General features: G+C 39.4%; 3 protein-coding genes across 4 annotated transcripts; 2 read left to right on the top strand and 1 right to left on the bottom strand.

Annotated features, from left to right (window-relative positions):
• The first annotated feature begins 1,551 nt into the window (after positions 1–1,551).
• On the top strand, positions 1,552–4,995 carry LOC137945925 (uncharacterized). The gene is made up of 5 exons (XM_068792026.1): positions 1,552–1,960; positions 2,271–2,613; positions 2,822–3,093; positions 3,272–3,468; positions 4,198–4,995. The coding sequence occupies exons 1-5, from the start codon at positions 1,771–1,773 to the stop codon at positions 4,636–4,638; spliced, it is 1,443 nt and encodes a 480-aa protein (XP_068648127.1). The 5' UTR covers positions 1,552–1,770; the 3' UTR covers positions 4,639–4,995.
• Positions 4,996–5,378: 383 nt separating this feature from the next.
• On the top strand, positions 5,379–6,917 carry LOC137945338 (expansin-A20-like). 2 transcript variants are annotated; one of them, XM_068791187.1, is made up of 3 exons: positions 5,379–5,676; positions 5,849–6,167; positions 6,442–6,917. In XM_068791187.1, exons 1-3 carry the CDS (start codon positions 5,547–5,549, stop codon positions 6,743–6,745), a joined length of 753 nt encoding a protein of 250 aa, XP_068647288.1. In that variant the 5' UTR covers positions 5,379–5,546; the 3' UTR covers positions 6,746–6,917. The 2 variants fall into 2 exon arrangements, with proteins under 2 accessions (XP_068647288.1, XP_068647287.1); XM_068791186.1 differs by having other exon boundaries at positions 5,379–5,715.
• A 22-nt stretch (positions 6,918–6,939) lies between these two features.
• LOC137945337 (AT-hook motif nuclear-localized protein 10-like) lies at positions 6,940–12,176 on the bottom strand. The gene is made up of 5 exons (XM_068791184.1): positions 10,808–12,176; positions 10,127–10,179; positions 7,957–8,088; positions 7,682–7,843; positions 6,940–7,517 (listed from the first exon to the last, which is right to left on the bottom strand). Exons 1-5 carry the CDS (start codon positions 11,295–11,297, stop codon positions 7,254–7,256), a joined length of 1,101 nt encoding a protein of 366 aa, XP_068647285.1. The 5' UTR covers positions 11,298–12,176; the 3' UTR covers positions 6,940–7,253.
• Positions 12,177–12,278: the final 102 nt, after the last annotated feature.

The following is a 12,278-nucleotide window of genomic DNA, read 5'->3' as shown; positions in this document are numbered from 1 at the left end:
TTCTCTCTCTCTCTTCTCTCCCAATGGTCTCTATCGTCCCGCGCTAGGCCGGCCGGCAAATGTTTCAGTGCTGCATTCTGCTGAAAAATAAGCTAATCTTCATTGAATTTAACGTGGGTCTGTGACGAATAACAGGAATCGAAAAGGTAGAAGTGGAGGCAAGCAGCCAAAAAGTAGTGGTGACTGGTTATGTACACAAGAACAAAATCTTGAAGGCAGTGAGAAGAAGTGGACTGAAAGCAGAATTCTGGTCGGCACAGAACGAGATCCTTCTCAACGCTTATGCCAGTGGAAGCTTCGGAGGACTCAGAATCAACAACTTCAGCTTCTTCTAGCTGTAGTTGTAGGAGAAGAGCTGTGAAGGAACCTGGCCTTGTGTTTTTGCCTGTTTCTGATATGTTCATTGATATAGATCGTTCTTTTGTTTTTTCGTTTTGGGTGTGCGAGAAGAAGGGGGGATGTACAGTCCTGTGCTGTAAACCGTTCCTTTCTTTTGGATTTGTACTTTAAAAGGCAAAATGTATAAAAAGAGAAATCAGCTTCTTAATCTCATGGTGGAAATAGTAATCACAACTCAAATGGCGTTGGGAATCTAAAGACTCTGCTGATGGTGCCCCCACTGAATCTTAAGACTTGCAAAGGAATTATAATTAATAATCCAGTTTACCTGAATCTGATCCGATTATATTGAATAAGAAATACTCTATTAGATTCTTAATTTCAAAATGAGACTTCTTCCAAATAGAAAGAACCGATCGGTAGAGGTGGCACAAACCAGTTTGCAAATCGTTCGAGCTCAGTTTAGTTCGTTTTTACTCGAGTGACTCGAGTTTAAACTTAAAATAAAGATCGTTAAATATATCAAACCAAACTCAAGATTTTCTAAGTTATGTTTGTTAACTCATGAATCGGTCCGTTAGCATAGATTTTTTTTAAAAAAAATTATTTACTCTCGTTAATTTCCTCTTTAGTTGGTTGATAATTTCTCTTATTTACCTCAAACCTCAAAGATTATCGATAATTCAACATTTTTGGGTCCCTTAACATCTAATGTTACTGTTTGTCAATGGAATAAATACTTTTGATGGAGGTATTTACTCTTTTCTTTTAAGTCTATTAAGCTGGTTATTATACATTAGTATGCTTCATTGCAAAATCTTCGATTTCTCTAAGATAACTTGTATTCAATGGTATTCAGCTCGAGTTCGAAATATTCAGATAAAACTAAAATTTTGAATACATGCAAGTTTGAGTTTGGCTCAGGATGCGACCCTTTCCAACCAGTTGAATCGGGTTAAATAGGAACATGTGCAGGTATGGAGCCCACGAGCCAACTACATGGACTCTGCTAGTTGTAAAGTTGGAATGGGCTGTAGAGTTTGGAGTAGTGATTGGACCTTGAATGCTTATCCAATGCTAAGCATGGCAATAAGGGCATTTTTGGATCTGAAAAAGAGAAGGGCGGCTAAGGATCCAAATCATAATCTCTAATGCACGCCTGGATCGTGGTTTTAGTTTTTCTTTAATACCGACATCCTGTGATCCCTTTGACGCGGCATGCGAGTCTTTTCCATTAATGAAACGCTTTCGTCTTCCCTCTGCAGTAACAGTAGCCGTTCTGCCGGTCACTTCATCGTCGTTTTGCGGTCAGCCACGACCAACTCCGGCGGTGGCTCTTCGACGAGGAGGACGAAAAAAATTATTTCGAGGAATAAGGAAATCTAATCTTAGATGATATAGTAGAGGGTTGGAAAAATTACGGAGCAGAAAATGCATCTGAGCGAGAACGAAGGCATCGAGGGAAAAGTTTTCGTCGTCACCGGTGGGTTGGGTTTTGTGGGCTCTGCCCTTTGCTTAGAGCTTGTCAGAAGGGAAGCTCAGGAGGTTCGAGCTTTTGACCTGCGTAAATGCTCTCCCTGGTCTCTCAATCTTCAGAAGAGCGGAGTACGGTGTATTCAAGGTAATCAGGAATCCCTTCAATTCAATTTTTAAATTGTCTGAATCCCTTTTGATTTCTGTGCTAGCTTGTTAATTATGCACTTCGCTTTCTGTTGACTGGTTTCTCTCTACCTTCCCTATTGGTTGGTGTTTGTGTCTTTAGATGGATTCTACTATCAAAGTTAAAAGGAGAGATTAAAAGTCAAACCCTCGTGAAAATTTAGCGGCTTCTTGCTCCTTGAACGTCTATGTCTGGGCTTCTTATTTCTAATTTTCATTCATCTTCTTTGCTTGTAGTTAACATATAAAGTTGGCTAAATCTTACATTACAGGAGATGTTTGTCAAAAAGCCAATGTGGGAAGAGCATTACGTGGAGCAGATTGTGTTTTCCATTTAGCTGCTTTTGGTATGTCGGGCAAGGAAATGCTTCAAGTTGGGCGTGTTGATGAGGTTAATATAAATGGGACATGCAATGTGCTGGATATGTGCCTTGAACTTGGCGTTAGGAGACTCGTCTACGTGAGCACATACAATGTGGTATTTGGGGGAAAGGAGATTGTGAATGGTAATGAAGCTTTGCAGTATTTTCCTGTCGATGAACACGTGGATCCATATGGCCGGAGCAAATCCTTTGCAGAGCAATTGGTTCTGAAGAGTAATGGACGCCCTTCAAAGTAAGTTAGATTTAAATTGGAGTCAAGAATTATAATGTATATATCATCCCCCAAAACTTGTGCATAAGCGTATAAATTAGCTGGAGCTGTTTGTTTACTGGTAATTATCCATTATAGTTTTAGTACTCTCCTTGATCACTTTCTTTAGTTTGTTCGAAACTATGGCAGACTGCTGATGAATGCAGGGATCATTTTTTCCATGGAACAGGAAAAAGAAAGGAGCCTGTTTATACACCTGTGCGATTCGTCCAGCTGCTATCTATGGACCGGGTGAAGAGAGGCATCTTCCTAGGATTGTCTCCATGGCAAAGTGGGGCCTTGTAGTATTCAAAATAGGTGAAGCTAATGTTAAGACAGATTGGGTATATTTGGACAACCTTGTTCTTGCTCTAATATTGGCAAGCATGGGACTACTGGATGACATTCCGGGTAAAGTGGGTCAACCTGTAGCTGCTGGCCAGCCGTATTTTATATCTGATGGTAATGTCTAAGTTGATCCTAGAAGTAAACTTAATTTTCAGTAGTTTCATCATCTCAAAATCTAGTTTCTTAGTGTAAGAAACAAAAAAAAAATCAACATCTTGGGTTTTACTAATGTTCAACCTATGGCACAAACATCTGTCCCAGCCATACTGACAGTTTCTCTCTTCCTTTTTAGGTTCCCCTGTTAATACCTTTGAATTTATCCGTCCACTCCTAAAGAGTGTGGAGTGTGATATTCCAAACAGTACATTAAGTGCCCAACATGCCCTTCTACTGGCTTCATTCTTCTCGGCCATTTATACCATTCTATATCCATGGTTAAATCGCTCCTGGCTGCCACAGCCATTTATACTTCCTGCAGAAGTACATAAGGTTTGTTCACAATATTTGTTTTGGCAGCAATGGAGAAGTATCATTGTACATGTTGCTTTATGTAATAGATGTTATCTGCATGAATATGCTATTAGCAAGGTCTCTTGTTTGCTATTTTCATCAGTCTGAGCATCTCCAACGATTTGCTATCTTACATGGCATTTTAAAATCTTAAAATATATTCTTGCATACTTTTCTATACTGTAATTGTGACTGTTTGTCTCTATTTACACAATGTTGCCTTCATTACTTACTTCATTCATGTATATTCTATGATATTTCATTTAGAATGAGTTTCTTTCCCGCCATTCTGAGCTTGTATGGATGCCTAAAGATGAACAAAGGTTGGCTGTCACATCTTATGAAACTGGTAGCAAGTTGGCCAACATGATTCAGGCTACTATCTTAATTAGTGAGTGAAATATAGTTAAAAAAACAAAAGTAGACATTCTTTGGAAATATTCATAATAAGTTCAAAGGTGGTTGCTTTGGAGGGATTGAAGTTAATTTGAAGAACCTATTGGTTGGTAGCAAAAGTTTTGGTAGGTTCATTGCCTATAATTGTTTTCCCAACCCATCATACTTGACTGGTAATATCAATCAAGTTTATTGATGAGAAAAACTTGAATTTTCAATAAATGTTAAAATTAAAGGCCTATGTTGAGGCTTCTACAATGCTTTTACAGGCATGCTTATTGATCCTTTACTTTTCTAATGTGGTGGCAACAGGTTGGTGTCACCCATTACTTCTCTTTGCTGAAAGCAAAGGCTGAGCTTGGCTACGTTCCCATGGTTAGTCCACATGAGGGTATGGCTGCAACAATCTCCTACTGGCAGAAAAGAGTCCGGGCAAAGCTTGATGGCCCCACAATTTATGCTTGGTTATTTGCTACGGCTGGGATGTGTCTTTTGTTTTATGCTGCCTGGTTGCCGGCTGTTTGGCCACTACATTGGGTAAACATACTTAGCCTCTTCTTCTTCCGGTCACTGCGGAATGTGCGAGTGGCTTTTTCTATAGCAACTGCTGTCCATATCTGTGAGGCTGCGTATGCTTGGTACCTGGCTAAGAGAGTGGATCCTTCAAACTCAAGGGCATGGTTTTGGCAGACCCTGGCCTTGGGAGGCTTCTCCCTTCGCTATCTGATCAAAAGAAGCAAGAAAGGCGATTAGGTATCTCTGAACCTTGACATTGTTGTCTATTATTTATGGTTAATCTTTAAATGAAAACAAATCAATGGGTCTTGATTTCGATTAAAGGAAAGTTCAGTAAAGGTCAGGTTTTAGACCATTGCACAAGTAATCTTGGGAATGTAAACTTTGATTTAGAGTAATTGGGTGCTTAACCCTGGATAGCAGTAGATGAACCAGCTTGCAGACACAGAAGGCGGCGAACTATGAAAATACAGGCTTATGCGAGATTCTTCTTATGTAAGATCGATGATCGAAGTTTCAGATCATTCATATTTATGAATTCAATGCTTATGCGAGATTCTTCTTATGTAGATCGATGATCGAAGTTCAGATCATTCATGTTTATGAATTTAATGCTTATGCGAGATTCTTCTTGAAGTAAATAGACAATAAACCAATTCTGAATTTCAATTTGAGTCCTGCAATTAAAAATGGCCGAAAGGCTTTCTCTTTCCTCGAGCTAAAGGCACGCTTTTTGACAAAGCTCCGAACTCCATTTACATGACACATCTTGTCTTTGACCTTTCTTCCCCCAATTTATGGAGCTGTCTACTGCACTTTTGCTCTGAAGTGGGAATCCGTTTTATAATTTCGAAAATCAGACGGCCATGAACAATCGGTTCACAATCTGTCGAGTTCTCCGGCCGATATTCCCGCCAGAAACCACAGGGGCAGTCACAGAGAGGATTCCGGTAATTTCTTAAAAAGAAAAGGTTCTTTCTCTTACGACAATCCCAATAACGAACAAAAAAGCCTTCCGCAGGCTCTCTCAATAGTTGTTCTGTGACCGCCTGTTCCCTCAGGCTCTGTATATGAAAGTTGGTAGTAGCAAAGAAGAAAGTGGGTAAAGAACATCGGAGACGCTTCTCCCTCCCTCACTCTTCAAGATGAACCTATTCCGAGCTTCTCTCTTCTGTTTCATTCTCGCAAATGTTGGGAGAATAGTGGCCATGGATGATGGATGGAAGTCCGCGACTGCCACCTTCACCAGAGAAGCAAACGGGTCCATCACCACTGGTACGCTCCTCCTCACCTTCCACTCACAAAGCAGAACAGGTAGTGGACATAAGGAAAAAAAAACCCAAACAGAATGCTTCCCTTTCACAAAGCTTTGAGCATCTCCGATGCTCTTTGAGTTGAAGTGACTTGATAAACTGCTGAGTGGTCATTCTTATTGTTGTTATTACAGAGGGTGCCTGCGGATATGGAGACCTCCACAGGGCAACCTACGGAAGATACAGCACTGCGCTGAGCACGGGGTTGTTCAACAGAGGCAGTACCTGTGGAGCCTGCTTCGAGCTTAGGTGCGTGGATCACATCCTCTGGTGTCAACAAGGGAGCCCTTCGATTATAGTCACTGCAACAGATTTCTGTCCGCCAAATTATGGCCTCCCTAATGAATATGGGGGTTGGTGTAATTACCCACGAGAGCATTTTGAGATGTCGGAAGCGGCCTTTGCAGAAATTGCAGAGAAACGAGCTGACATTGTTCCAGTTCAATACAGGAGGTTAGTGTGTATGAGAAACCTACCTGTCCCTCAAAATGGAAAATCATGTTCGCTATCAAATAGATGTAACTTTGAAGTTTTCTTAGGCAAATTAGGAAATCTCAAGCAGTTATTTATGATGGAGCAGAGTTCTTTTTGTTCTCCTCTGGTTTTGTAGCTCTTTTCTGAATGGACATTTTTCTTCTACATATAGATTCTTTTATAAACCAATGGTTCATGGACTGGTAACTTACTCAACATCTATACTTAGAAAGACAATTATGGCTTGATGCAGGGTGAAATGTATCAGGAATGGAGGAATAAGATTCACAGTTAGCGGGAGCTCGCACTTCTTTCAAGTGCTAATCAGCAACGTTGGTTTAGATGGGGAAATTATCGCAGTCAAAGTGAAAGGATCCAAGACTGGATGGATACCCATGGGACGAAACTGGGGACAGAACTGGCAATGCAATTCCTATCTCAGCGGCCAGCCGCTGTCTTTTGAGGTCACAATTAGCAGTGCAAAAACACTAACCTCCTACAGTGTTACCCCTCCTCATTGGCAGTTCGGTGTAACTTTTGAAGGAAAACAGTTCTGAGTGGTTGAATTTTCAGCAGCAAATAAATGATGTTTTGGGAGAAAAAGGATGAACTGTGAAAATTGCTAGTGAGGTATCTGATGCAGTATGGATCATGAACCCAAGTCAGGTTTCTGGGTCTAAAACCTTCACCCTGTGCAGTGAATATGAGACATATTTTTTAGAATTATAATCACTAGAAACTCTTGCCAATATTTTCACATCCTTGATATAGTAAAATTTTCAATTTTCACACAAGGAAAATCAGATCTCCATGTCGTAAATTAAATGCGTTCAGCATCTGGCACCATATCCACTGCTGAAGGAACGGTAAAAATGGATAAAAAATAAAGAACACACAGGCCACATAATTAACAATATAAACAATCAAACGCCCTTCTACTTCCTATTAAAAGGTCCCCTATCAACTATTTAGCTACGACTAAGTTAAAAACTAGAATTACATGATACGCCTCCATTTTGGCTTTTAACACGTCCTGGAGACTTAGCCAGTCATGTCCATCTGCGTCTACTTCCATGGCATATTCCCCAAGGTGTTAATATTGTTGTTGTTATTGTTGTTGTTATTGTTATTGATATTACACGTACCAGTACTTTGATTCATCGGGCTTCCTTGCCCACCTGATGATTCGCTTAGTGTTCCTCGAGACGGAGGGCTGCCGGTTCCCGAGGTCCCACCAGGGCCGACCTTTGGCTGTGCTGAGGAAGGTTCAGTAGGGATTGTTGGTTTGGATTCTTTCCGGCCATCTGCAATGAAACTGCCTACCACAACCTGCAAGACGAGTATCCCATTGAACACTTCATATTTCCAAAGGAAGAAGCCCAACTGCTTATATTTTCAAAACAGAGTATGGGATTGACACTACCAAGACATTAACGACAGCAGAAAAAACACAGGCACAAATCACTTCGAGAATAGAATTATCAAAGACAAACCTGCACAGGGGATGCCGCTGTAAGAAGCCCAGCTACTCCACCTCCTAATACACGACCATCAGGGCCGGCGAGGGATACACTCAATCCACCAGTTCGGCTGCGCTGGCCTCCGCTTTCAGAGAGCAGAAAAGAGCCAGAAAGTGAGAGGATTTCAAACCTTCCCTGCTTGCCAACATTTTAACAATTAATTAGGGACTTACTGTTCTCTGCGAATTCATTTTAAGTAACTGGAGAAAAACTAGCAGGAGCAGTAAAAATGAGTTTTCGTAACAAACCTCATAAGTCACAGTCCCTCCAGACGTTGCAGCTTGACGAAGTGTCACATTAGATATAGCACCGTTTGCCGACAGAATGCAGACTGCCCGTGGTCCATGCTGAGAAAATGACATTATCTTTGACGATACATCCTGAGGAATAATCATAAGCAGTAGATAATTTTAAACTGCTTGACATGTTACAGAATCCATGGACACCAAAAATATACCAAACCAAGATTACACTTAATGGGTTCTGAAAGAGTAAAAAATTTATGTCAATCTTCATCCAATTATTATCTAAGCAAGTATGGTAAGCTATACATACAGCCACCACCACTTCCATTTAACAACAAATTTCATGATCTTTCAGGATCAGAGTGCTTACTAGAAGTTAAAGCAGACTAAATGTCTAGACAAAAAATGAATTAATCAATTTTATGCCAATAATAAACAAATAAACAGAATTTGGTATTTTAAAAAACTTAGATTGTCCCTTCATACTTATGTTTTTTAATTCCAAAAAAACAGATAAAGAACAGAATGCAGGTCATATAATATTTTGGTGGTGATTGAAAATTTCTTAACAATGATCCCAACTCTTATTGTTCACGTCGTTCCACCAAACCAGGTCAAAGATCACAGTGCGGTATAAAAAGAAATGCTAAATAGGAGAAAGTTGACCAGATCCAAGCAAACACTGCAAATTTATCTAGGATCTAATATCAACAAGATAAAATACAACTGCTCAAAAACGAAAAATGGACAAAATACAATACCACCTAATGCAGATCTAAATCCCCCAACTGAACTTTAAAATTGGAATACAAACTCTTTTATCTTTCTTGTTTTAAAAGGGAAAATGAAATGATTCCTTTGTTCTATTTTTGAAAATGAAATACAAACAATTAGGTTTAGACAATTCATTCAAATAAAAGAAATTTCTTTAGCTCAACTCAAAAAATCTAAAAAGCAGAAAATCACCACCCTAATTCAGTAATCTCAAAATCAGAAAAACAATGAAGAGAAATTGTAAACAGACTAAAACTAAAACTAGAAGACTTTAATTACTAGTTAACCAACTGTAAGAAAGTAAGTGATTTCATTAAAGACAAAGGCAAAAGCAACAAAGCAAAGCCAGGAAGAGGCCCTCAAACAATGAGATATTGAGGGTTAATCCTTCCTTACCTAAAGAATTAACAAAAGAATACTTGATCACCAATTTAAACAGTAATCACCTACTTCTCAAGGCCAATAGGTAGTTAACTGTAACATAAGGCACTAACATGCCACAACTAATCCACTGTATTATCTTTTGAAAGAAAAGGACATCGAAAATGGACTAAGCACTCAGAACAATTGATATTCAGACGTTTAGCATGTTTTTTGTCATAATATCAAGGAGATAGAAAGTAGATTTGTTTCGCAGATATAATCACAAAACCACACTGCAACAGAGGATGCTGCAATATATATACAAAAATAAAAAAAGAAAAAAGAAAAAGAATGCAGAGTCACTATGCCTTCTAAACTGGACCAATAAGTGGTTTTACAGGAGATGCTCTGACTCAAAATGATCTTACTAGAAGTTGGTCTCAAGGGAGAGACTCCCCTAGGCTCAAGAGTAACTAGGGTACAAACCTGTTGTAATCAAAGTTATTAAAAAAAAAAAAAAACTACAGGTTTTATCCCCCTTTTTTCTGTCAAAAGCAGTTTATTTATGACTTTCACTTTTAGTTTTATGCCAAGATACATCCTTACCACTTCAGCTCCGAGATAGTTGCTAACAAATGGAGAAAAGAGTCTGTCCCTAAGGTCAGTTTGGAACCCCATGAAAAAAAAAAAAATTAACCATTATTATTCCCAAAAATAGTTAGTGAAAAGGAAAATAATGGTTAAATTCTCATTTTCTTAACTAGGGTTCTAAACACACCCAAGAGAACTAGTATGACGATCATATTTCTCTATCTACAAGCAGCATAGTAATACAGCCCTAAGCCAACTAAAATTTGCCAAAGCAGAGTAAAATTTATCAACAGAGAGTAATTTTTTTCATTTTGACAAAGCAGAGTGTAATCGTAAATCAGATACAACTGAAAACAAGCACTGTGGCTTTTGAAATCACAAGGAAATGAATAAACAAACGCAAGCAAGTATATAAAAAGAGAAAACAGTAGCAAAAATAACATACCTCACCGGCTTTTACTGTGATAACATGAGGTGTGAAACCAATTCCTGCTGATCCTGCACAGAGAATATTCTGTAACTATGGATTTGTTATCAGAAACTAAAACAGAGAATAGAATATTAAACCGTAAAGAGATTTTCTTTTCTAGTATATAAAATTCTTTAATTTTTAAATATCGGCACTTGCTTATTTTTATTTTCATTTTTCAGCATATTTTTATATCATTTTATAATTTGCTCTATTTCATAAAAAAAAAAAAAAAATCGGCGGCACAAAATCAACCGCGTACGCCCTTTAACATGACGAATTTGGCATGAACATAAATAAAACTATAAATTGCTCTTAATTATAATACAAATTTATGGAAATTAAAAGGGCACATAAGTCATTTCTCATGTTCATTAATAGACAGAGACGAAACAAAGCCAGATCCATAGAGATTATTTCAGAAAACAAGCTTAAAAGCCTCCTCCAGGGATAACAAGCTAAAAAACAATCTTGCTTCACCAAGCATTAAAAGTCAGAACGCAGGACCCAGCTGCAATAAGATCCCATAAGTTCTACTGTAAACACAACATCACGTGAGCGCAAATGTAATGGAAAAGGAGACGGTAAAACAAACCAGCATTGAAGAGGCATATAAGAAATCAGGGAAGAATGGGGTATGAGACGAAAGAGAAGTACCCAAAGCAGCGATTTGTTGCTTCTTCCCAGAGCCCGGCGGACGGCCGCGCGCCTTCTTCATGGAGGACTGAGTCGGGGACGGAAATCCGGACCCTGTTCCACCCGATTGTAGGACTGAAGCAGCTCCCGATACAGGTGTGAGCGCGAGCGCCATCGTGCCGTCGGGACCATACTTGCGAGGCCTGCCTCGCTTCCGTTTCACAGGCTCGCCCATGTTGATGTTAACGCCGTGCTGAACCATGGGCGGGGCGGCTGACCCCTCTCCGCCGCCTCCGGTGGGACTTGTTCCCGGGTACTGAGGAGAGGGAGCAGTGACGGGTTTGTAGACGGGAGTTCCTTCGGAACTGAAGGCTAATCGCATGTTTTGCATGGCCGGCGGCTGAGACTGGACCGGACTTTTTGGTAGACCGATGCCGAATGATTCTCTACCTGACATGATTCCGCTATTGGAAGATCCGGGCAAATGAGATGGTGGTTCTCCCAGCTCCATGCATAGAATTTTGAAAAACCTCAACAATTGTTAAACCCTTGAGACCAGAAATACCAAATCATGAAATGAAAAAACGCGGCTGTGAACTAACAAGTCGAAACGATCAAACAAGTCGGATTACGCTCCTTCACAACAATAGACAAGTTGCCTGTTTTAGAGCATGACGGCATCAAAATCGAAGCCAAATCTCAAGACAAGAGCTAACTTTGAGACTTGAAGACTTCAGCTTCGAGATCACTGCGCTCCTTCGGACAGTACTATCTAGTACACAAAATCACTGATTTTGCAAGACAAATGATAGGATACAAGAGGAACGAACTAGAAAAAAAAAAAAAAATTAAACGAAGAAACAGAAAATGATCTTGGATCACTAATTGTACAACTAAGCTAATTGCGTTTTTCCAGAAGAAGTGCGGATGTAAAACTGAAAAATAGAGAAGGGTATAGAGAATTCAGACAACATGAGCATCAACGACGACACAACCGGAAATTGAAAAAACAGAAGAAATTTTACAACAAGAAGAGTAAACTCTAAACCCTCGAGTAAAAAAAGCCGAAATCACCAAACCCTAGTTCAAATCCTGCGAAAAAAGCACAAAAATTTCAAACAACACCCGTTAAACTCATCCATATAGGCAGAGATCACCACTAGAAATTCACCCTTTTTTCGATTTTTACCTTTTTCGAAATTACAAACCGGCAGAAAATTCTAGTGAAAAACAGCGAAAAAAGGGGGAAAACCAAAAGAGATATTCGTAGCAGAAAAAAAAAAGAAAAAATATAAAAATCCAGCAGGAGAGAACGAAGGAAAAGGGAAGGTACAGGGACGAGAGAATTTCGGTTTTCGAAGAAACCTCTGCTTCCGAGCTCTGAAATATGGAATTCGCGTTATTTCTCTTTAATTTTTTTTTAAAAAAATCTCCTTTAATTTTCCATGCCCTCTTCGGAGGGCTTTATTAAAAAAGGAAGTAAAGCAGGCCG

Source organism: Aristolochia californica, unplaced genomic scaffold (assembly GCF_029961685.1).
Source record: "Aristolochia californica isolate CCGP_79_NKW_82.1479 unplaced genomic scaffold, dmAriCali1.0.hap1 SCAF_12, whole genome shotgun sequence".
In the NCBI taxonomy this organism is placed as follows: Eukaryota; Viridiplantae; Streptophyta; class Magnoliopsida; order Piperales; family Aristolochiaceae; genus Aristolochia; species Aristolochia californica.
This window is presented reverse-complemented; position numbering and strand designations above follow the sequence as displayed.